Genomic DNA, 26,413 nt, shown 5'->3' with positions numbered 1-26,413 from the left:
ATTTATATAATGTTAAGATCACCCAAAACTCTTAACAAGTATCTATTAAGTACAGAAAAAACAATGTACTCATCCTTCCATGAGAATTATATAATTTTTTATGGTATTTGCACAATAAGCACACAAATCTCCAATAGTTATCTTTTACATGGAGGTTTCATCTGTTCATTTTTTTTTCCTTCTGCTCTGAAAAGCTATAAATTGGATAGAGTTAGTAACATAAATAAGAGTTGAATATAGAATAAAAGAAAATAGCCATGAAACCATATTTTCCAGGCTGATGTTCCTGGGAGTATTTCCCGCATTTGTTGGATGTATCACACAAAGAGGAAGGGGAGGAAAGAATGAAGGAATGAAAGGGAGGGAAGGAAAAAAGGAAGGGTGAATGACTTGCAATGATCTTGGAAAATACTAATTTTTAAAAAGTTGAAGAAGTTACTTTCCCAGAAAATCTTAGATGTTTTGATACATCATTTTTTCTAGAGAAAGAGACTATATTTCATTCTACAGATTTGCATATTTTCATTTAAAAAAGGTCCTTTTATTCAATAATGTTTATTTAACTTTAACAAGATGGCTTGTTATTTTCTTCCTTTTAAATCTGCTTCAGAAAACTTAATTACAATCATAAAAACAGGAATTCTTTTATATGAAAAAATAATAATCTCTGAAAATTCAGAACATGCTATAAATACAATAAAAATTGTAAAATAGTAGGAGAGAGTGAACTGTCAAGCCCGATATACCATCCCAAGGAACAGAAGAGCTGTTTCTCCTAATTATATTCACGTGGATTTTTAAAAAAAAATGTTTTAGTTGCTAAACGCAGATTAGTACCAGCATTTTAGTAGAAACCAAATTTGCTAAGATAGATTTCTAAAAACAAAATACATTCATTAGAAAAGATTCCTTGTCAATGAAATACAGTATTTCTTAAAAGCAAAAATATAAAACCTTTCAATATCTGTTAACATTGAAGTAAAAAAATGATACAGAACATATGGGCAAAAAGAAAAAATAGTTATTAAAATGAAATAGTGCCATAAGTTAGTCAGTCAGATAGAAGAAACAAGTAGTATTTCTTAAAAACCAAAGCACACATTCTAAGAAATGCATCATTACTTGATTTCAACATTGTACAAACAGCGTAGTGCATACTTCTAGAAACTAAGATATCTATGAAGTCTCTAGGCCTTACAATCCTATGGGATCACTGGTAGTGGAGTGATCTGCTATTGACGAAAAGAGCATTATGTGGCATATGACTGTACTCCAAAACTAGAAAGACCAGGTTGCATTATTCAATTTCAGTGAGAAGATCATTTCTTTTCTTTTTTTTCCCTCCTAATACTTAATATTATTATTATTATTATTATTATTATTATTATTATTATTATTAATTTGAAAGGTAGAGTGGCAGAGAGAAGGAGAGCCAGTCAGAGTCAGAGATCCACTGGTTTTACTGCCCGAATGCCCACAACTGACCTACAGACTTGGGCCATCAACTGCTGCCTTTTTGGTACTTCAGCAGAAGCCTGGCTAGGAAGTGGGAAAGTGGGGACTTTAGCTGACACTCCAGTGTGGGGTACTGGTATCGCAAGTGGCAACTTAACCCATTGTGCCATAATGCCAGCCCCTGGTTATCATTTGTTGAAAACATTTTCTTCAAATCTGTTAAAATATTAACCTTTATGTATTTTATTCACATTAATATAAATTTATCCAAAGGTATTTTATCTCAAGCTAATGATTTGTATCCATTACTGTAGATCGTACCTCACTCCTGTTAGGGATGAAGAGTCTGAATCCCAAAGAAAAGCAAGGTCAAGACAAGCAAGACAGTCTAGAAGATCAACACAGGTACAACTAATGTATATGATGTATAAAACCTATAGAAAAAGCTTATTAAAACGTTTAACATAGGAAAATAAAGTTTTTGTTTTGTACGAGACAGGTACGTTTGACATTTCCCTTTCATTTTTGCTGTGAAAATATTTATTTCAGCATGTGATATGAGGACATACTTACCTAATTAACTATATACCTCTCTGTGCCTTTCAATATTCATTTTTTATACCTCATTATTAAAGTGTATCTGATCCAGGCTCAGTTATAGTAATTATTGTTAGAGTTTATGAATATTTAGAGTATGGGGAATAAGAAATAGGCCTTTTATATTGGGAATATCAAACATTTAATGTGTAAGTATGACCTCTTCCCTAGCTATTCTTGTTTCATTACGTAAGATGTATCTTTTCGTTTCTTTCCCTTCCTACAATTAAGGAACTCCACAGTTCAGATGTAACTGTCTCATCTCCTCTGTATTTATATCGAAGTGAATTACTTTTTAAGATTCTAACATACATTTTAATCTTTGTACATTTTATCTCTTGGACTCTGAACTTGAAAAACAGTACTTCAGCAAAGATACCACAAAAATGGTTTATTTACAGTTAAGCCTTAGTAATTACCATGTATATATGTAAACAGGAAAACGTGATGTTTACATAATATATGTGTATATAATATATGTATATAGTATATATACATTCATTCTCCTCCTTCTCTACTTTAGAGCATTTATATTCAAATGGAATTTCAATTATCCCCTTCCTGTTTTGTTAGTTTCTGAATATAGAGGTGGTTTTATAAGCACATTACATATTTACCATTACCAATCCCTGTGCTTCCTCATGTTGTTTGTTTGTTTGTTTGTTGTAGAATGAATGTAACTTGCTGGGCAAAAATGCTATTTCAATTTGTAGATCAGTTCCAAACATCAATATGTGACTTTTTATACTTTCCTATTTAGCATACCTATGTCTAAAATACTCTTTTGAAACAGGCTTTGTAAAATTAACTTTATCACTTTTATGTACAGGGGGTGACACTAACTGACCTTCAGGAAGCTGAAAAAACAATAGGAAGAAGTCGTTCTACCCGAACCAGGGAACAAGAAAATGAAGAAAAAGAAAAGGAGGAAAAAGAAAAGCAGGATAAAGAGAAGCAAGAAGAGAAGAAGGAGTCAGAAACATCCAGAGAAGATGAATATAAACAGAAGTACTCCAGAACATATGATGAGGTAATAGCCTGTCAACAGCAATACTCAGCTAAATGTTAGGGGTAATTGCTTGGATTCCCAATATGTAAGGTGTTATATTTTAACACATCGTATACAAAGTACTCAAAAGAATTTTAGCTAGAAATATGAATGAGAATATTAATACACAGATATTGTTTATTTGAAATGAAATAGCTTTGAAGGAAATTCTATGTTTTTGATGTTTGTAGTTGTGCTTGGTTTCCAATTGCTTTAAAATTTGATTTTTCGCAGACTTACCAGCGTTATAGGCCAACATCAACTTCAAGTTCAACCACTCCATCCTCTTCCCTTTCTACTATGAGCAGTTCACTATATGCTTCAAGTCAAACAAACAGGCCAAATAGTCTTGTAGGTATAACTTCTGGTTACTCCAGAGGATTAACAAAAGAAAATGAAAGAGGTAAGAATAAATTTTGCAAACACTTGATTTCCTTCAGATAATTCTTTACTTTTTTTTCAAGTTAGTGGTTAAACAGTGGGGGCTGCACAATGGCTTAATGGCTAATCTTACACCTACACATGCTGGCATCCCATACTAACGCTGGCTCGTGTCTTAGCTGCTCCACTTGCCATCCATCTCCCTGCTTGGGACCTAGGAACACAGTGCCTAGGAACACAGTGGAGAGTTTCCCAAGTTTCCCAAAGGCTTGGGATTCTGTGCCCATGTGATAGGCCCTGAGAAAGCTACTGGCTACTAGCTCCTGGTTTGGAATTGGCTTGGCTCTAGCCATTGTGACCATTTGGAGAGTGAACCACCATGGAAGATTTTTGTGTCTCTGACTGTCCTCTGTACATCTGCCTTTCCAATAAAAAGAAATGAAAAATATTTTTTTAAAAAATTAACAAAGGATTGACATGGTATCCTATGACTGATTTATCCTAAGCAAGAATTTAATAGTTTGGAATGAAAAAACTAGAAAATAATATGGTTCTATTAATACAAGTATTTCACTAGCCTAATGCTTCAAAAATATCCTTATGTTCACCTGCAAAAAAAAAGTCAGTTTAAAACTTGGGAGTATTTCTAGAAGCATTTTCTTAAGATTTTAGTCTTTAGGTATGTTAAACTATTTCTTGCTAGCTTCATTAATCACAAATATACTTTGTGAATTCTCTTTAAACTAGAATCACATAATACATACAATGTCCTTGTTAGAATAAAGTTATTATACTTAATTCTCAAATATGTTTCTTTCTCAGCTACTTAATGACAACATTTCCTATTATTTGATTTAAACTTTCTATTTAAAATCTAGATAATTCCTGCATTAGAAATGAATCTTAAATAAAATTATTTCTAATTAGAGCCCTGCTATGTTTGTAAAGCTTAACCTCAGCATATAAGGCATGATTATATTAGTGATTTTTGCCAATTTTCAGCTAGATTTGTTCTGTCAATCATTGAGATATTTCAGTTATGCTTGTGACACATGCATAAAGTTGGGGAAAATTTGGAGCCAACATTTTAAAAATTAGGAATGCTTACTAAAAAAAATGCTTAGATTTCTCTGTTTCCAAGTGTCAGCAATTGGCTGGAACTCAGTTGGAGCAAGCACCTACTGCCTTGGTGTTGTGCTCTCAGCATCTTTTACTCATTTGTATTTATTTACTTGAATGGGCACTGTTAGGCCTAGTAACTTAAGTTCTTTTTTCTAAACTGGTTCTAAAAGTAACTTAAAAACTACTGTTAATATTGTAAGTTTGACACACATTTTGCTGTGACATTGCTGATAACAGCATTCTTTAAAAAAAAAAATCTTTGTCCATCTGTGTCTATACTGTTTCTAAGTACATTGAAAGGCCCTAATTTCTGCTTCTTAAGTGTACCAGAGAGAAAACAAATCTTCAAAGTAATATTTTCATGTAATTTTGTTAATAAAAAATTAAATGTGAATCCCCCCCCCCCAAAAAAAAGTGTGCTCTTCAATACTGATGGAAACAGAATGAGTAATGTGTTGCTAAGTGAAGATGGGCTGCAGTAGAAACGGGAACCAGTAAGCCTGTGCAATTCCAAACGGCTGTTCCATCATCAAGACTTGTTGCTTCTGTTGTTTTTTTCTCTGTTAGAATATAAGCTTTGAAAGTAATTATCTCTGTTGCATGTTGATTACTGAAAGCTTGTTATTTTCATTGAGTCTCATTTTCTGTTCAGCAAACAATATTGTATCTTTTGAACCATATTTTACTGTAGGAACTGTAAAAATAAATAGGAGCATTAGAGAGACAGAAATTAATGTTCGTTAGAGAAAATAGACTTCCAGAAGTGATATACTTGGAATTTTCACATTTACCTTGTAAAACACTAGCAAGATACATACGGTTTATTGTCATTCACAATAGAAGGAGAAAAAAGAGAAGAGGAAAAAGAAGGAGAGGATAAATCACAACCTAAATCAATCCGAGAACGACGGCGGCCAAGAGAGAAAAGAAGATCAACAGGCGTTTCATTTTGGACACAAGATGTAAGAGTGTTAACATACGACTATGCAACTACTTGTTAGTACGCTTCATGTTTCCAAGAATGCACATTAGTATTGCTTTTAAACACTAGTCATTGCTTATATGCGACAGATTATATACTTTTATATCATCACTGTTTTTTGTTAGTTATTAGATGGTTAGCAAGTACTTACATTTTTGGTAATACCTAAAAACATGAGTTATGTCCAGTTTTGGAATAAAAATTTGGAGCACAGCTTACTGTTTAATCGCTAAACTGTATCTTAAAGATTCTTGTGTATTTAGTCCGATTTTCAAAATATCCTTACAAGACTTACATAAACAAAATTATTTCTGTCTCAAAGAATGCCGAATAAAAGTATCCCCTTAAATCCTTATACAGTTCTCACAGTCCAGGGGCCTGCATTGTTAAGCCATTCCCGGTAATGTTGACATTCCATACGGGTGCCAGTTTAAGTCCCAGTTGCTCCTCTTCCCATCTGCTACCTGCTAATGTGCCTATGAATGCAGTGTAAGACTACCCAAGTCCTTGGGCCCCTGACCCTCAGGGGTACACTGATGAGATCCTGTCTCCTGTTTTGAACCTGGCCCAGCCCCCGGCCCTTGCAGCCTTCTGGGGAGTGACCAAAGGATGAAAGCATATTTGTTTTCTCTCTATCTCCGTTCACCTCCCCCACCTCCACAACACACACCCGTGTAACCCTACCATTCAAATAAAATGAATCTTAAATAAATATATATTAAAAAATCCTTTAAAAGTCTTTTTTTTCCTGATCATTGATTGTGTACCTAATACTTCTTTTCAGTGAAAGACACAGAACTATAGAATAGCACTGTTAATATGTAATTTATATTCTTTCAATATAGCATACAATTAAAGTAAAGCAATAATAGTTCTTTCTTAGCCCAGGTTCTAAAAAGAAAGTTTTTATTGAAGTATAACATATGCAGGTACATAGTTCATAATTGTACAGCTTTATGCATTAGCACAATGAAAGCATACCTATGGAATTGGCACTCAAATTGAGAAGTGAAAAGAACATTGCAGGTACTCCTGCATTCTCCCTTTCATTTCCTGTCTTCATTTTCAAACTTAACCAGTGTTAGGATTTCTGATATCATAATTGACTGTTCCTGTTTTTGAGGCACATGTGAATGGAACCGTAAAACTTTAGGTTTTTAACTCAGTATTACATTTGTGAATTGTATCCATACTGTTGATCATAGCAATCCATTTACATGTATTGCTTCATTTTTGTTGTTGTCTTCAATCTCTAACCCCATTCTTTCATGGAAAAAGCATGGGATCACTTGACCTCCTGTTGAGTTAATATTTGTATGCTCCTGCTTATTTCTAACATACAAATAGCTTTACTTTAAATTCTGCTTTTCTTTAAAGATCTCTCTTGAATAGTCTTTGTGTAATGTATTTTTTTCTCTTATCTATGTCAACCTTTTGTTACTTATTTTTGTCTTTTAATTGTATTTACTTTAGTTCATTTTTCATTTTATTCAACTACTAATGAAACTACATGTACCACAAATAACATAGATGTAAGATATGTTGAAACATCTTTGTATTATCAATGATGTGGAAAAATATTTACATATTAATGACTCAAGGGTACATGTTGCTATAAAAATTTTTAACGAGGCCCTGGCACAATATCCTAGTGCCCTTGAATGTTCTGGGATCCCATATGGGTGCCAGTTGGTGTCCTAGCTGCTCCACTTCCCATCCAGCTCCCTGCTCATGGCTTGGGAAAGCAGTCGAAGACAGATCAAAGCCTTGGGACCCTGTACCCACATGGGATAGCTTCATAGTTTGCTGGTTGGCTTAGGAACTAAGTAAGGATTGTATGTTATGATCAATTTTCCTTTGGAGGAAAGCAAAGCAATTTTTTTTAATTTTTAAAAATATTTCAAAATTTTTTCTTTGAAAGAAACAGCAAATTTTTCTTTCTACCCCGTTCTTGCTTAAAGTTATTTTTAAAGGCTCCAGCACAGTAGCTTAGCAGCCAGAGTCCTTTCTTTATGGGTACCAGTTTGTGTCCCAGCAGCCTCACTTCCCATCCAGCTCCCTGCTATGGCCTGGGAAAGCAGTCAAGGATGGCCCAAAGCCTTGAGACTCTGCACCCACGTGGGAGACCTGGGAGAAGCTCCTGGATCCTGGCTTCAGCTTTGCTCAGCTTGGGCCATTGCAGCCACCTAGGGAGTAAACCAGCAGATGGAAAATCTCTCTGTTTCTGTTTCTCTGTATATCTGATCTGCCCTTCCAATAAAAATAAAGAAATCTTTTAGAAAATTATTTTACTTCGCACATCTGTAGTCTGTTTTTTATATTTCTGTGCTGGCTTGAGTTAATTGATCAGAAAGACTTCCTCTAAATGGAATAAAAAACCCCCTTATAAGTAATTTTTTATTATTTCATAGTTTATTTTTCTCAAAAATTATTTTAAATTGGAAAGTTTCTAGAGTTTTTAGGTGTTTGAAATCTTTAAATTCTTAATATAAATTGGAAATCCATTTTTAGAGTGACGAAAATGAGCAAGAACAACAATCAGATACAGAAGAAGGCTCTAATAAGAAAGAAACTCAGGTAAATACTGTTAATGTTTTTATTGAAAAACATTGATACTTAATTGCTTTTTAATTATGCTTAATTACGTTTGTTCATGTAAATCAGTTATTACATTTCACATCTGCATATAAAGGACTGGAGTGAAGGGCAAGAAGGAGACACAAAAAGTTTTTAGAGGCATTGGATATGTTTTTGATTTTTATTGTAATGGTAGGATTATGATATGCCCACAACTATAAAAAATCATCAGATTGTATACTCTTAATTGTTAAAGTTTAGTTATGCATTAAGCCTCTAAGGTTGAAAGGAAAAAAGCAAAAATGCAAATAGAACTCTGACCAAAGGAAAATATCCAAATAATGCAAATAGCAGGAATGCAGATGTATGCTAAGATTTTATTTCTATAGGAGGCAAAATTATATTAGCTGAAAAGATAAGCCAACCTCTTTCTTTAACATTTTTAGAAATTTGAGGTCTTAAAAGACTTACTCATAATCACAACTAGGTTTTTCCAACAATCTTCTGCAGTGGCATTGTTTTCTCTCACAGGACTGACGAAAAACTGAGGGCAAGGAGGAAGGACTTAATGCTGCACAGCTAGCAGCAGCGAAAGTCTCTTCCCTTGCTTTTTTTTTTTTTTAACCCAAAAGATAATTTTATCCCTTAGTGGTTAGGTTGAGTGAATTAGTTCTGAGGGTAAATTATTTGTAGGGAGTAATAATGACCCTTTGCCTGTTAGTTGTCAGAGTTGAAGGGAAATCTCTTAAATCTTGCAGATTGATTATATTCTGTCAGTTCATCCATCAGCTTCCTCCCGTATTAATGTGCTATGAATTGTCATCATTCAAGGAAAAAAAAGGGGGCAGGTACAGAAGAGAGAGAAAGTTAATGATTTTCTTCATCTGACACTTCACTGCCTTAACACACAGACCCCTATCTCCCTCCTAGCTGGAGGAGAAGGGAGATTTTCTGGCTTCCAAAATTGCATTTTTATTATTGATGTTGCATATGAGATATTATGTGGAACATCATTTCCAAGCATAAGAATTGTCTATTTCTAGAGAATTTAAACAGTTTTGTTCATTTTAAGTAAAAAAGGACAGTTTTTAGATCTTTGTGCTAGCATTCTTTGAATTATAAGTAACAGAAAAACTGAATTAAACAGTAGAAAGTGTAGCGGACACTTGATACAGCAGTCTGTACACTGACATTCTGTATTGGAGTTCTTGAATTCAACAAGTTCAGCCTTACAGAAAATTATCAGTACAGTAGATATTTCAGTAAGAAGAGAAAAAGCTCGTGATTGCCTCAGAAACACTGCGTTGGTTCTGAATGAAACTATTTTACCACTTAGATAACAAGAATTATTATAACATTAGTATAGCAGACCATTTGCCTGAGAAACTTAATCAGTTAATTTTGACTTTCTATGCCTTAAATTATGTATACATTTAGCCTAGCATGCAATATCATACGTATTTATTTATTTGTGTTTTATATTCCATCAGAAACCAAAAAGAGTAGAACCTTTGTTTTCAGGTATCACATAGTAAACTTAACACTTCTTCATGTAAGAAGGTGTTACTTTTCTTCTACTAAGCAGTGTAATTAATATGTGTCTCAGTCTTCCTTCCCCTTTCCCTATTATTAGAAAAATGTCTGGTAGTTTTTATGGGAAGATACAAAAGATACCCATTGATTGTGAAAGCCAACTGTATGATATTATGCATATGAAAACACATAATGATTCTTTGTTCTTAGAACATCTTTATACATTCAGCCACATTAACGTTAAAGCATGCATAGTGAACAGATGAGTTAAAGGATGAGATTAAATTTGATGTTGGTGTTATTTACTTGTTTGATTAAATTAATGGTTTGTGGACTGCTTGGAAATTTAGTGTGCCTGTGTTTGTTTTTCTCTTTTTTTATAGACGGATTCCATTTCTAGGTATGTTTAGCCTTTTTGTTTTATTGACCCTTTTCTGGTTTTGCTAAAATTATTTCATTACATACTTATGGATGTTTATTGAATTATCTTGGTAATAATGTATAGAAATGTGGATGGCCTATTTAATATTTTTAGTTTTCTTCATTAAAGGCTTTACTTTTAGTTCACCAGTCATAGTAGGTCACTATGAAGGAAGATCTTTGCCAAGTTTCTACAGTGTAACTTTCCTTAAATTTTCGTAGGTTACTTCACTGCTGACTGTATCATTATTAAGATAAGGACTGATGGAATTCCCCCTTGGCCAGAATCTTAATTAAGTGGTCAAAATATTTAGATAAAGAAATGAAGCTATTTTTAACAGTGGCATCTAACTCATTATTATTCTCAGAGAAATTGCAGTATATCCTTGAATGTAACTTCCAAACCATTTGTTTTGCCCATGTTTGTTACCACTGCCTTGTATAAGCCAGAACAAAGTTTCTTTATTGATAGTTTTGCTGAACTGAAATCAAGAGTAGATAATGTTTCTCAGAAACAGAAACTTAAGTTCAGAATCATAGGAAGAGAATTTCCATCTACCATATTATGTTCTTCCTGTTGAGGACAAGTTGACAATCACTTTGGATATACTATATTTAAATCTAAACACCATTATGTTAGAATTCCCTGTGAAAGAAAAGATGCTACCAACTAAATTATAATACAATGTCATGTTACGAAAAAAAAGTTTGGTTTTATATTATTGAAAATATTTGTTAGATTGTGAAACCAGCTTTGATTTTCAGCTGTGGAAATTAATCGTTTAAATATTTGAAGTTGCGTAGTATTGGAAAACAATTTTTAGTTACCTGTCACAAGACTTGATTAGTTAATAAACAGGAAATTGTTACCTGCTGTTTTGGCCTATCAAGTTAATATATTCCAATGTATGTTCATGTAACTTATTAAAGCTTACACTAAGAATTTTTATTTAAACTTATCTTTTGAAGATATGAAACCAGTTCCACTTCAGCTAGTGATCGGTACGATTCCTTGCTGGGTCGTTCTGGATCCTACAGTTACTTAGAAGAAAGAAAACCTTATAGTAGCAGACTAGAAAAGGATGACTCAACTGACTTTAAAAAGGTACTTATATTGTTTAGCTATATTGCCTTAAAAGTAAGTTACCTTCTGTGTTGTAAGTTACCTTCTGTGTTGTAATTTTGTATTTCTTTCATATATTTTTGTGACAAACTCATCGTGAAATCAGTATCCTGAAATAACTTTCATTTTCAATTTTTGACAGATGATAATACAATATAAATAACTTATTGTGAGGAATGGAAAAGTATCTGTTTCACATTATATTATAATTGAGCTGAACAGGATTTTTTGTAGGTTGTGTGGATCTTTATGTGTACACATGCACACCCTGTTTGTTTATCTGAATCACTTCTCGGACTTTTGGCTAAGATCAAGTGTTTCTTTATCTGTTAGTAGGAAACAGCCAAATAGAATATGACTTTTTTTTTTTAAAGGAAAATATAACTTTTGTTAGATAACTAAGAAAAGCTTGTAGTAGCTAATTTGTTATTAAAAGAAGTAGTTAAAAAGTAAATCCTACAAACTCAAAAACCTGGAGTTCTGACTATCATGATTCTTTCTAATATGAGTTTGGAGAAAATGTGATGTTGATTGGACGAAGATGGTGCATGGGGTTATTTATACCATGCCCCTGTGTTGTTGGCAGTTACTTAAATTACATATTTTCTTTTAAGGCAAGTCATCAAGAGAAGAGCGAGAAGGAGCTGTCTTGTAATATGAGTAACATTTGGTAAACAATACTGAATTCTAAGGCCAACACAAGGCTTAATTGGCTGATCCTCTGCTTTCAAGTTTTGGCATCCCATATGGTCACAGGTGCATGTTCCAGCTGGTCTATTTCTCATCCAGTTCCCTACACACATGTGGAAGACCTGGAAGAAACTTCTGGCTGCTGGCTTCAGACCAGCTAAGCTATAGCCGTCGCGCAGCCATTTTAAGAGTGAATCAGGGAGATCTTTCTCCCTGTCTCTCCTCTCTGGAAATCTGCCTTTCCAGTAAAAATAATTTTTATAGGGCCCGGCGGCGTGGCCTAGCGGCTGAGGTCCTCGCCTTGAAAGCCCCGGGATCCCATATGGGCGCCGGTTCTGATCCCGGCAGCTCCACTTCCCATCCAGCTCCCTGCTTGTGGCCTGGGAAAGCAGTTGAGGACGGCCCAATGCTTTGGGACACTGCACCCGCATGGGAGACCCGGAAGAGGTTCCAGGTTCCCGGCTTCGGATCGGCGCGCACCGGCCCGTTGCGGCTCACTTGGGGAGTGGATCATCGGACGGAAGATCTTCCTCTCTGTCTCTCCTCTGTGTATATCTGGCTGTAATAAAATGAATAAATCTTTAAAAAAAAAAAAATAATAATAATAATTTTTATAAATAATACTGAATTCTTCAAAGTAGTAAGATTTTACTCATGATCAAGTTGAGATGGAAATACTAGTCTGCCAGTCAAGGGCATCTACATTGTACTGGAGAAACACTCATTTTCATGCAATCGTACTAATGAGTTAATAGGATTTTTTAAGTTTTTATTATTATTTTTTAAAGATTTACTTATTGTATTGGAAAAGCAAATCTACAGAAAAAAGGAGAGAAAAAGATTTTCCATCCATTGGTTCACTCTCCAAGTGGCCAGCACGGCTGTAGCTGAGCCAATCCAAGGCTGTGAGCCAGGAGCTTTTTCCAGGTCTCCCATGCAGATGCAGGGTCCCAAGGCTTTGGCCGTCCTCGACTGCTTTCCCTGGCCATGAACTGGGTGCTGGATGGGAGGTGGAGCAGCCAGGACACAAGCCAGTGCTGCTCATTTCAGATCTGCGCTCTTGTAAGGCAAGGGTTAGCCAGTTTAGCTGTCACACCAGGCCTGAGTTAAGAGTTTTTAAATGGAAAGTTACCTGTATGTAGAAAATGAGTTTCAAAAAATTGTGAAATAAAAGAAAGTGATGGGACCTGTTGATTAATTCCAAAGAAAGAGATTTCAGCCAAGAAAAAAGGATGATTAGTAGTTAACTCCTACTTAACTACTAAAGGATGATTAGTAGTTAAAAATGAGAGAGAAAAATGTTCCAAACAGAATAAAACTGCCAACACACAGACTTAATGGTAAAAAGACACATGATGCTTTGGGAATGAATCGGTTTTCAGTGTGACCAGTAGCGTGGAGTTGACACTTATTGGAGACTTCAGCTGATGTGTATGCTGGGACCAGAGTGTACACAGTCCCTCACAGCCCATTTTTAAAGATATCTGTATGATAAAAACAATGTGAAGCCAATTACATTTTAATTTGCAGTGGGTAATTGGATATTTGGCACTTAAATTATATTTTCATTTAGAAAAGTTGATATTCACTCCTTTAGAAAATAGATAGGGAAACCAATGTTGATACTTGAAAATATTAAATAAGAGCCTGTGGTCACCAGAATTATAATGGAAGTAGTAGAAATGGATAGAAAAGAAGCAGTGGATTCAAGCTGGTGTTAAGAAAGAGGAAGAAATAATCAAGAAAGCCAGGTGTCTTAGATTTTATCATGAGAGTTTTAGTATTTCAAGAACTCTTTCACTTGCCTTTTAACTCTGGAAAAGTTTCCATCTTATTTCTTTGAAATTCAAGAGAGAATGATGGCCCGGAAAGCTCAGACTCCCCTCCATTTCTTTCTCAGTGCAGATATATAGTCCCTCAGTCTTGTTATGACGTACCTAGAAAATCAGATTTTTCTATAAAGTTTTAAATGCTTAAACTAATTTGTAAGAATTTGTGAGAGATAAAAACACCTGTACTACAGTTTCTACCTTGCAATAGCAAATGTATTTTTATTTAATCATTATAGCTTATATATTACATGATCTTTCTGTTTTAATGTTGCATATCTTCTTAAAGTATGAAAAGAGCCTAATAGTAATTTATTCCTCCCTCTAATTTTCACAGCTTTATGAACAAATTCTAGCTGAAAATGAAAAGCTAAAGGCACAGCTACATGATACAAGTATGGAATTGACAGATCTTAAATTACAATTGGAAAAAGCCACCCAGGTTTGTATCATTTTGTTCTGTTACTCTCAAGGTAACGACTATGATTTATTTTATGTAATAGATGTCACTGAAACTTTTCTTACATCAATTCTAAACAGAAGTTTCATTATTGATAATAGTTTATTCATTTTAAAGGGCACCAGGATGCAATTACTGGTAATTGCTTATTTCTAAAGTAAATTAATAATGCTAAATGTATGAATTAAGAATATAGAAGTCAAAAGTCTTTGTAAGCTTTTAAATATCCAGGTTACAACACATGAAGAATTTAAGTGCTTATATTTAGCACAGCAAATGTAATAAGGCAATGAAAACATCTGCAGAAAAAAATAAAACAATAGTAATTGCTTTAGTAACTTTTAGTTCTGATTATCTCCTGTTCAAGTAAAAGTAATTCAATTTTACTCATGCTGAAAGACATTTTAATCTTAACTTCTGTTATAATTTCCTTCTATGCAGTAAACGAGAGAGCTCAATTTTAGATAGCAAAATTGAAATAGCTAAGCAAAACTCACAGCATTATACATAGGCCCTATAATGTATATGACTTTCATATACTCTATAATGTATATGACTTGGAAAGTGTTTTTTGTCACGTGCTGCGGAGCACCAATTTTCGGTAATACTATGAAGCATATAATGTCCTCTGCCTTATTCAAAAAATAAAAAGATTTGCTACCAGTGAAATTTTTACATCTTAAAACTTATGTATGTTATATATGCATTATAAATATGTTACAAACTCTAGCAGACTGAAATTTTTAAGAAAATGGGCTAGTTTAACATGGGACTTGCTAACATAAACATTTTTGTAGCACAGCTTTCATTTAGCTCGAAAATATTGTTCTAAATTGGCATATCGATTTCTATAAATTGGATGTTGTTTTTCTTACGTTTTATAAGTTTTATTGAATTTGTAACTAGGTCTTTTAGTTTTGTTAGTCACTGTTGGGTTATGAAGCAGTTACACCAGATTCAGACTTGAGATTCCTTCAGTTGTTGGTAGCTTGCTGTAAATAGCCAGGAAAAGTAAAAAGCAGAGCAAGAACATGTTCCATAGCAAGGTGTCATAAAAACTGATGTGTCAAGGACAACTGACTTCCATTAAACTTTACATAGAGTAGAACATGGCCATGTTTGAGCTTTCACTGGTAACTTAATCTCAGCTTCCATGAAAATAACATAACATGTTCTCTGAACGTTGTTTCAGCTTTGGGAATGTGATCATGTTTAATAAGTATGATATCCAGTTCTGTCTGTGAGACTTTACTGTCACCCAGTTCTTCTTGAAAGCCTCTTCATTCAAACTCTGCAGTAGAGGGGAATTGGAGATTTAGCCATTTACTAGCAGGTTAGAGCCCCTTGTTTGTGCTCATCAATCTGTTAACTGAACATGGTCCTGTTCAGGTATGACCTTAATAAAACTTCTACAGGTCAAGTGCCAACTTTTGAAAAACAAATAGGATAGCCTCTGCTTTTTAAGTCGCCTTGAATATCTTGTTAAATATGCTGAATTTATCATAAGGAGGTTTCATAAAAATAACACTGCTATTGGGCCCGGCGCAATAGTCTAGTTCCTAAAATCCTTCCCTTGCAACAGCTGGTATCTCATATGGGCGCCGGTTCAAGTCCCAGATGCTCCACTTCCCATCCAGCTCTCTGCTTGTGGCCTGGAAAAGCAGTTGAGGATGGCCCAAGGTCTTAGCACCCTGCACTGCATGGGAGACCCAGAAGAAGCTCCAGGCTCCTCAATTTTGATCAGCTCAGCTCTGGCTGTTGCGGCAACTTGGGGACTGACCCAATAGATGGAAGTCCTTCTATCTGTCCATCTCTCTGTAAATCTGCCTTTCCAATAAGAATAAATGTAGAAGCTCTGGGCTTTGAGCTTTGGACTGGCGCATCCCTGGCTGTTGTAGCCATTTGGGGAGTGAGCTAGCAAATGAAAATCTCTCTCTCTCTTCCTTTCCCTCTCTCTGTAATTCTGACTTTTAAATAAGTAAGTAATTTGAAGGAAGGATTAATGCTCACCAGATGACTAGAATGGCTGGAACTGAGCTGATCTGAAGCCAGGAGCTTCTTCCAGGTCTCCCATGTGGGTGCAGGGTCCCAGGGCCTTGGGCCATCTGCTGCTTTCCCAGGCCACAAGTAGAGAGCTGGATGGGAAGTGGAGCAGCTGGGACATGAACCAGTGCTCATATGGGATCCCAGCACTTGCAAAGGAAGGATTAGCCAATTGAACCATCATACTGGGCCCTGATTTTGGTTTTCAAAATCTTAAGAATAGTAGGAGAAAAGATTAGCTAGACTGAAGTTATATTACCCATGAAATTGGCAGACAAATTTTCTACTTTTGGAACTCTCCAGTAGAAATATGTTTTCCAGTCTAAAAATTTGTTGACCTGTATGTGATCTCATTGCCCCAGCTGCTTCTGAAATATTTCTAATCCAGTTTCCTGCCAACATAATTGAGGCAGCAATTGGTAGACCAAGTACTTGGGTTCATGTCAGGTGGATTTCCTGACTCTTGGCTTCAGCCTGGCCCATCTTCCATTGTTGCGGGCATTTGAGGCTTCAAACATTGCATGGGAGAACTCTTCCATCTCCCAGTCTCTCCATCTCCCTCTGCTTCTGCCTCTCCACTCTCACTCGTTTTACCTTTCAAATATGCAAAAAAATTAATATCTTTAGAAAGCTGTAAGTAATTTGGTTACAAGTGCTAAAGATACTAAGATGTAAAAGCTAAAGATTGACAAAGAGAAAATTCATAGAGTACATTAAACTGGAATTTTGCTTAATAGATGACAAAATTCCTGTTTCATGGTTAGAAATAATAAACGATTACTCTTGTTAAAGTGGTCAAAAATTATTTTTAGTGTATTAGTAAAGTTGGCTATTCATCACATTGGCTATTAATGAGGAAGTCATTGGATGGCTTCATTTCAGCAAATTGACCAGAAATCGCAAAGGAGGCATCTGTACAAAGGTCAGTGTAAGTTAAGATTTAAGATACCTAATGTTTTTAACTGATACAAGCTCAGCATCCAGATACAAAGCTCTTGAGGATAGAATCTAGTGTGTAGCTTAAAACCCAAGAAGCCTTCCACCTTCCAAGCCAGACTCAGATCTCAAGATTTTATCAATTTTTAGATAATATAAGGCAAAAAGAGAAACAGAGAGCCAAGTTACCAAGGGAGAAAGCTCTATAGCCAGAATGTCATAGCAGTGAACCTCCTTGCTGATGCTGGAACATAATATAATAATTGGAACAAAAAACACCTAGAGTAAGCAAAATTTTGATAACGTTAGGAGAAAACAGAAAGGCCAATTTATTGATCTGGCTATATAGACTTGAAATCACTCACCTAGTAACAAGTGCATTTCATATTAACATTTCCTAATAGTGCAGAGAAAGAGAAAACATGACCTTCTGAGGGAAAGCGCCGATGTCCTTTGTATTTTTCCGTAGTACTCACTCTCTTCACCGCCGGCTAGGCCTGAAAATACCTGGGGAAAAGTGATACAAACAGTAGAATAAAAGCTGTGAGACCATTCTGTTTTAAAACATTCTTCATACTTTTTATTATTTTAGTACAAATCTTGTTTCTTTTTTTATAATTTCCTCACCCTGTTTATTAGTACTCTACCTAAAATGCTCTGATCTGTTTCAGTTCCCTCAAGAGTTCCCATGTAGGCTGCCTTTGTCGAACATTCAGTATACCTGGGGTTTGCCTGGGGTGCAGTTCCACCTCACTTGTATTAACACAGCACATGCTGGCCTGAGTACCTGAGTCCCTCCACCCGTGTGGGAGACCTGGATGGAATGTTCAGGTTGCTACCTGCAGCTTGGTCCCAGCATGACTGTTAGGCTCATTTGGGGAGTAACCAGCAGAATGAAGGCTGTCTCCGTGACTCTTTTGCTCTGCCTTTCAAAGAATTGAAAATGAGTAAACACACTTTTGTTTTAAGTTTCTGTGACCCCTCCAACCCTCCAGTCTTCATTGCACTGAAATCTCTTTTATACTTTCTTGCTTTGTTGCAGAGACAAGAGAGGTTTGCAGATAGATCGCTATTGGAAATGGAAAAAAGGGTAAGTGTCCATCTTATTGAATAAGCAATCATTTTCCACTTCAGTAGTTTGCTATGGGTTTATTTTTTTCTTTTTTGTAAGCATTGGGTCATTTTTCTTTTATTCTTACTATAGTTTCAGTTGGTTAACATTTTTATGTATTAGCTTAGTTAATATATAACTTAACTTCTTCATAAAGTCCTAAAGGATCTGTCTAGGTATCCATTGGCCTTAAATAAAATTTATTCTTTTAATGAATTCTTTAAAATACTGTCTTGCTTTTATTCTTGAACATACATCTTGTGTCTGTAAATCTAACAGTTTGAACTCACACTAATTTCCAGTAGTTAAATACCAAAAGCATATTAATCATATGTAAGTTTCAGTTCTTTATAAAGTTAAAATATTTGCATTCCTAAAATTTCTAAATCTGAGGACATCAAATTTTCAAACTTCTTTAAAACCTAGCTCAACAATATTTTTAATTTTGACTTTACTTAGCATTAAATAGGATTTTAATTGATCTCAAGAAAATCTTTGTCATTTTAACATTTTTTCAGTTGTATTGGCTGTGGTATGTTCACTTATATTTCTCTCCAGTTATTGTTACTGCTCAGGGACCTGGAGTTTGAAAGGAGTAACTCTGCAAGTGTAGTCTGAGTAGTTGAATGTGTGCTTGCTCCAAAGTAAAGGAGAGAGACTTCAGAGTATCTGTGAGGCAGCTGAGCAGTGGCTAGACTTGGTGCAGTTTTGACCAGAGGAGAAATCACATTGGATAGCTATGACTAAGTTAAAGCATACTTCATCAGGAGCAGTCAATACAAAAATATTTTCTTCTGTTTTTAATATAATCTGTTTGCATTTTCCCTACCCCCAAACTAAGCAAAATGGTAAAAAAAATGCACAATATAGATGCAGTCTTTTAAGATTTCATTTATTATGTCACGCCTTGCAGTAGCTATCATTTTGTGACTTCAGCAAGTGTTAAAAATTTGTATTAAGCCATTTTAAAAATATATATATATAATAATTGCTAAAATGTAGAATCGTTTGTATATTGCTGATTAGAGTCTTATCTCCAAGATACACAGAAATAATAAAATTCTCTGGTATCATAGTAGTGGTTGAGATGAAAGAAATCATAAAATATACTTAAAATGTTTATTTTGAGAAGTCATATTTTTTAGTTTTTACATTTTTCTTATGAAAGCAGTATGTTTGTTGCAGAATTGTTGCCAAATAAAGTGAATATCATTTATAAGCTGAAACACAGAGCAAACTGATGATTTGGTACATTTCCTTTTTTTTTTTCCCTAGGCTTACACACACACAGAGAACCTTTTGGTACCCTTATATTCTCAGCTGATTTTTTTATGCTTGTCACATGTAGATAAATTACAATGCAGCTAAACTGCTCTCAGTTTTATAAACATTCATAGTTATTAATGATAACTGCTAATGATATTCTCTGTATGTCATGCATACACTGGCCTAAGCATTTTAAATGCATTTTCTCTTAAATGTTTTTTAATGTATTGAACTTATTTATCCAACACAAGTAATTACCTATAGCTTTACAACGCTCAATTTCATTGAGACAGTAGCATCAGACAGTTGATGTGGAGTTCTCATCTTGCCTTAGGCTGAAATCTTGGGGGAGCAGAACAAAATCGAGGCTCATGGGGAAAAGATTACATCTCACTCAGAAGTCTCTTCATGCTATTTCACAAGGTTGTGAGGCTCAAATAGGACACTCTGGTGCTTTCATTTGACCAAGTACAGTGTTCATATGAATTCTTCTCAGCTTTGACTTTAACTAAGAGAAAGTTCTCTGTAGAAAATAACATTTCATCTGTAATAATGAATAACGTGTAAGCATGTGAGTATTAGATTAACCCGGTACTGTGAGACCATGAGTAGAATCTCATCCATTGTTCTTAAATCACCTACCTGAAACATTGACATTACTGTAAGTGTACTGCTTTACTAAATGTCAGCATTAATTATTAATCTGGGAAAGAATGTCTTGGAAATAGTTTCAGTGTGATTAAACTAAATATAAATGGTTTGTATCTGAAAGGTGACCGGCAAGAGTCAGTATCTTCTGGGCGGTATGACCTAACCAGTTTTACAGCTGATCATATACTGCTGCTTGCTTTTTTGCATAACACCCTAGAATGCTTATCATTTATGGGAAAATAAAACAATACACTGCAATAATATATTGTGTGTTGGCTTTGCCTGTCACTCTTTGAAATGAGTTTAAAATAAATGCTGCAGTTGCTTCTCCATTAAATTCACCGCATTAATGCTACACACAGTATCAAGCTTAATACAAAGCTGTATAGTAGGTTGAGTAAATAATGGCTAGCACACAGTGTATGGGGTAAATTGAGCTTCTCTTAGAATCTTTTGAAATTCATCGTACACACTTGAGGCATGTCCGCTTCATGCTTTTCTGCTTCTGTCACTGTAGTGTAAGTGCATCTTTGTGTGACTTTTTTTTTTCTCTAAAATCCTCAGTCTTGAGATTTGTTTACTCTACCTGAGTTTTACATGAATGGAAAACTAATTTGAACACGTATTTAACTTCTTACCAGAATGTTGAAGCTTTAATTTAAAAGCTTATAAAGTATTTCATATTTATTATTTTCAAATTTTGGAAAGCTCTTTACACATCACTGCCATCACATCTTTTTCTGTACTGCTCCTGATGTAATTCTAAAGTATCACTGTTTCACAATATAAAATAAAACCCAAGAATTTAATAGCTATATAATTAATATTGAAACCTTAAATTGATCTAGGAACGAAGAGCTCTAGAAAGAAGAATATCTGAAATGGAAGAAGAGCTTAAAGTAAGTACCCCATGCTTTTTATGGAAGATATGATGAACATACATTTTGTAATAACTACTGTAGACATTGCTTACATTAGTTGTTCTCAAAGCTGATTACCCAGATTATTAGCTGTCTGTACCCTGTGCTTCTTTTTCCTAAATCCAGGTTTTAGTGAAGAAAAAATCCAGGTTTTAGAAGAAAAATTAAAAACTAAACCATTTTGATAACACTTTTGTAGCAGTGTAGGAAAATTAGGTGTAACTCTTAAGATGTGAACGTTATTTTTATTATCCCAATTTTTATATACTCTTGCATTTCTAAGACAATAAATGATAGAGGAGGTTTAAAATTAAAAGAGTAGACAGGCACAACTGTTGTATTATCTACTTGTGTGTTGCCTAAGGAGATAGTTACTAGATCTGAATGTTAAATACTGTTTGCAGTGAAAGAAAATAAGAATTCCATCTTGTCAAATCTTTGCCTATATTATCTTTATTGCATCACAAATTAACTAAAGCAAAGGAAATTATGCCTGTAGAATTAGAAGTTTAAGACTCAACTGTTTTATTGATGAATTGTTTAGTTTATTATTAAGGCATATGAGTCACTATCTTTGAAAATAAGAAACAAAACTTGAGTTTTGGTTGCTTGTATTGATTAATTTGAAATTAAATTTTAGAAATGCATTACTTACCTTTCTACATCTTTTGGAATATTCTTTTAAGACTCTTATTTTTTTCTTTTGCTATTCATTATTCTTACTCTGCACCTACCCATTTTCTTGTTCTCTATTTGTTTCTTTATGTTATGATTCCTGCAGAACCTGTACCAAATAAAGCAAATTCAAACTCTGAAAAAGCAAAATGAGCATCTGCTGTTAGAGAATAGGGCCTTGAGGAGAGTGTAGCCAGGCATTCAGGGTTCTGTAGGCACGTGCAGTCTGTAAATCTGTAATTCATCATTTCTTTTGGTAGAGCCTGGCAGGTGGTGGTGTAATAGTAACTGTGTCACTGATTAGTAAGAGCTCACTTTTACAAATCAATGCCACGTGTCCGAAGCTCATCATATAACTTCCATTATGCATGACTTCTCAAAATGCTATAAAGTATCACTAATGATATATTGCAACTGATAAGCAACAGTAAAATTAAGAAATGACTTAGGAATTTAAAGATTTATCTGCACTTGAGTAAAGCTTTTGCACATTTTTGGCTTCACACATATTTAAAATATTAAAATGTGTTAATATTTACTGTTTTTTACTAAAAGAACATGGAACAAACAGTGTAGCATTCTATATATTTTTTTGAAGCTGATGAGTTGGTATGCTTTATTTGAAAATAACGTCCTTTACAGTCAGAACAATTGTAGTTTATATTCATTTAGTTCTGTGTTACAGATATCCTAATAGACAAACTTCAGATTATTTTCTCCACACTGAGAAAGAATTGATTAGTTCTACATAAAATTAAACTAAAGCATCATATAGGAATTTTGCCTTTAATAAATTTTTTAAGGTTTTATTTATTTTTATTGGAAAAGCATATTTACAGAGAGAAGGAGAGAGAGAGAAAATGATATCCTATCTACCAGTTCATTCCCCAAATGGCCTCAACATCTGGAGCTGATCCAATCCAAAGTCAGGAGCTTTTAGCTTCTTCCAGGTCTGCCACGTGGGTGCAGGGTCCCAAGGACTTGTGTCATCTTCTGCTGCTTTCCCAGGTGACAATCAGGGAGCTAGATGTGAAATGGAGCAGCTGGGACACAAACCAGGGCCCGTATGGGATGTTGGCTCTTTCTTACTTGAAGGAAAATTGAATTGCTTTGTTTGGAGGATATGAGAGTGTAGCTTTCTGTTTCAAATACTAGTCAGTTATTTTGTGGGGTTAGGATGCTTTAATGGGTAAGCTCTTAATACTTTAGCTTAATACTTTATACCATTCTAATAATAGTGATAATTACTTTGTGAGCACATGTCTTAGAACACACATTGTAGTAAGCACTTAAACTTAGGTATAGCATGTGAATAATATAGTAATTTGGACAAGTCTAGCTCCATGCTGCTTTGGCAGATGGAATCTTTTTGTGTGTTGTGTATGTCTGTATCACAAAGGTATTACAGTTTTAAGTCCAACATAAACAAAAGGCTTCAGGAACAATAAAAGACTCCTTTCAAGAGTCTAGTGCAAGAAAATAGGCTTCACTTCTTGGCTGCTCTAAAATGATGTGCTTATAAGACATAAAACCAACTGACTTTTGTAGACTGTTATTGTACTTTTAAAAACATAAATCTTTCATTCTTTTGTTAAGCCAGTTACTTTCTTGGGATTTTTTTTCTTTCTTCTTGATACATGATTTTACACATTAGAAATATTTATTGTATATGTATATAACTGACATCATGTGTTTTTGTGATGAAAATGTTAAGTTATGAACAGTAATGTTTTATATTTTTGTTAAAGTGAAACTTTTTTTTTCTATTTTCCTCCCTCATAGATGTTACCAGACCTAAAAGCAGACAACCAGAGGCTAAAGGATGAAAATGGGGCTTTGATCAGAGTAATAAGCAAACTTTCCAAATAAAAAAAAAAGTCAGCAGGAATTGCACATCTTAGTAACCCAGTGGACCATAGTGACAGTCACTGTAAGCCTGGGAAGACTCCTTGGAGACTGTCATTTTCGGATATCCTGCCAAATACCCTCTTATCTAGGATTTTTTTTGTTTTATTTTGTTTTGGGGGGGAGGGGGAAGGGTTTTTTTGTTTTGTTTTGTTTTGTTTTTTAATCAAGACCATTGTTTCATGTTAATGCAGCTGCTGAGAAAATTTTTTTTAATGACTGAGAAAACTTGTTTACAGCTCCAGCATATAAGGAAAGTGTTCAAGGCCAGATATGCCTCAGATATTTAACCAGTAAGCCTTAGTTGTACATAAATACGTTAGTGTCAACAGAAAACTTCCAGCTCTCACAGAAGACAGTTATTCAGCATTTTTTGATGTGCCACAGTTTCCAGTTTTTGATATTTAATTTTTTTTGGCTTTACATCTAAGTTTGGGTTTGTTTGTTTATTTTTCTTTTCCTTCTAACTCTTCATGTGGCAGAGTCCTCTATGTTTTCACAGCCTTTTCATTTACAGAAACACACTCACTCTTCTGAGATTATTGTCATGTATTAGACTTGCTGTGTTGTCTCCCACCTGGAACTGAATTGCTTGGTGGAACATTTGCTTTCACTGTTTGTGCAATATGCATTTATTTCTTATATGAATGCTTTAAAGTCTATTGCTATTAGATCTTTTAAGTCCTATTTTCTACCTTCATTCGTCACTTCTTGTTTTTTATTATTGTAGTATAAGATGTTAGATTCTATAATTGTCACATTCATTTTAGCAGGTACTGAGTGATGCTGTATATATAAATAAGTGTATTGTTTTGATTTTTAGACTACCACATGGCATGCTTGATATTTTCTAATTTCAAATGTCTGTTAATGCAAAGTAGGCTACTCCATCATAGTGTTCAAAAAAACTTCAATAACAATGTGATATAAAGACTTAAAAAGTTACACATTATATGGAGTCCTATCTTTACAAAAGTTTTCTACTGTAAAGTGCTTTTAGTTTTCAGTTTTTGTTTGACAATATTCAACCATAATTAAAGTTGCATAAGATAAATACTTCACATTTCACATACCTATATTTATCTGAGTGCTGTCTAAAACTGTTGTGCTAGCCAAAGTAATGCTATGGAATTATTTGCAGATTTAACCCGTGAGTTAATGTTAAATGCACTGCTATTGCCATGTGAAGAGGCATCAACTTTGATACCACCATCATATTCAGACCATTTTATACATTTCAGTGGCCTTTTTTAAGGGGAAAAAAAAAAAAGAAAAAAACTAAGTACATAGTGAAGATGGCTTCTATTTGGACAAATCGCTTTTATATTTTCATGGAACCATGCAAAAAGTATCACATCTTTCCGACACATAACTGTCTCCTTAACCACTGAACAGTTCAGCCATTTGAATAAATTGTACATTGTAAAGCTTATAAGTAGCTGATTGTATTATCGATTGTATTGTATACTATATTAAATGTGAATTTGTACCCCCTCATTTTAAAAGGTCATTGTGTTCTACTGCCTATTTTAGATTACTTGGGATTGGGAAGGGTGTTTTGGTAAGCAGGATTTTAAATCCTCCCTTTCTTGATTGGTTTTATGAAGATATAAGGTTATGCTCTTACTACCAAGCTCAGGATTCTTGATTTTAAAGGTACAAGGATAGTTGTGGAAACTTTATTTTTGGTTATATTTGAACTGTATGAGTGGTGGGTCTGAATATGGAGAATTTCCATGCTCTTATGTGGAGGTAAAATATATTGATCAGTTTGAGTGACAGCAACATGTTCCAGTTGCACAACAGTTAGGCATGCTATGGTTTATATTTGTGAAGTTCGGATGCCTGTGAAGAATGATTAAATACATGTTTCTAATATTTTAGTGTTTTGTATTTAGGTTATTTATTCTTTGTATCTAAAACTGAACAGCTACTGTGCTATATTGAACTTACTGGTAGTATTGAGCAGACCTTGTTTCTGCATGAAACTAGTTGCAAAACCCACTATTTTGGAAATAAAAATGTATTTTGACATATACAAATAAAATGAATAAAACTATTTTAAATGTGTGAACTTTTAATGAAGATGTTTTAAATTTTGTTCTGCATGGGTGTTTTTCCACTAATTGCTTTACTTGGATACCAGATTAAATAATTTTTGAAATTGTAATATTGTGATAATTTGCACAACATTGTACATGCACATCTGTAAATGCAATCTTAATTGCCATATTTATGCAATCCGTGTACCAATTTGAGCAAATGTTTATATATTTTACATAAAGCTGTCTGTACGCAGAGTCTGAGAACTAGTTTTCTTATAAGTGGGTTAAAAAAGTGATAATACTGAATTTAAAGTTAATTGCCTTATAGCACAAGATTTCATTTTCATAAACAATGGTTTTTAAAAATAAACCTTTGACTTTTTTTAATAGCTGCAGACATATGCTTTTTAAGATTCAATACTAGATCATTCTGCAAATTAGATTTGTCCAAAAATCAACTAATAGACCTGAAACTAATTAAGAGACACTTTTGATTTTAGAATTTTAATGGATGACTTGCAATACACCTGTTTTAAACAAATTGATCCAACAAGGTTTGAATTCTTTCTGTCTGCTTTTAATACTTCTATTCCTGCTCACAGAACGATAGATATTACTGTATGTCTGTCATTTGTGAAAACATT

The 26,413-nt window shown here is 34.2% G+C and overlaps 1 protein-coding gene across 10 annotated transcripts in view; it reads left to right on the top strand.

The window, feature by feature from the left end:
• Positions 1–25,805, top strand: part of PPP1R12A (protein phosphatase 1 regulatory subunit 12A) — a 120,368-nt gene extending 94,563 nt beyond the window's left edge. For 8 of the 10 annotated variants that reach the window (XM_058673224.1, XM_058673219.1, XM_058673222.1 and 5 more), the window contains 11 exons: positions 1,770–1,860; positions 2,882–3,082; positions 3,335–3,503; positions 5,444–5,565; positions 8,097–8,162; positions 10,079–10,095; positions 11,085–11,220; positions 14,095–14,199; positions 18,239–18,286; positions 21,073–21,123; positions 23,602–25,805. In XM_058673224.1, the coding sequence (XP_058529207.1) occupies positions 1,770–1,860; positions 2,882–3,082; positions 3,335–3,503; positions 5,444–5,565; positions 8,097–8,162; positions 10,079–10,095; positions 11,085–11,220; positions 14,095–14,199; positions 18,239–18,286; positions 21,073–21,123; positions 23,602–23,688 (1,093 nt within the window). In that variant the 3' untranslated portion in view covers positions 23,689–25,805. Of the gene's footprint in view, positions 1–1,769; positions 1,861–2,881; positions 3,083–3,334; positions 3,504–5,443; positions 5,566–8,096; positions 8,163–10,078; positions 10,096–11,084; positions 11,221–14,094; positions 14,200–18,238; positions 18,287–20,345; positions 20,377–21,072; positions 21,124–23,601 lie in introns of all 10 variants that reach the window. The other 2 variants (XM_058673220.1, XM_058673223.1) reach the window with 1 other exon arrangement.
• The last annotated feature ends 608 nt before the right edge of the window (positions 25,806–26,413 follow it).

This window comes from Ochotona princeps, chromosome 15 (assembly GCF_030435755.1).
Source record: "Ochotona princeps isolate mOchPri1 chromosome 15, mOchPri1.hap1, whole genome shotgun sequence".
Lineage (NCBI taxonomy): Eukaryota > Metazoa > Chordata > Mammalia > Lagomorpha > Ochotonidae > Ochotona > Ochotona princeps.
The sequence above is the reverse complement of the archived record's forward strand: the minus strand, read 5'-3'. Positions and strand labels throughout refer to the sequence as shown.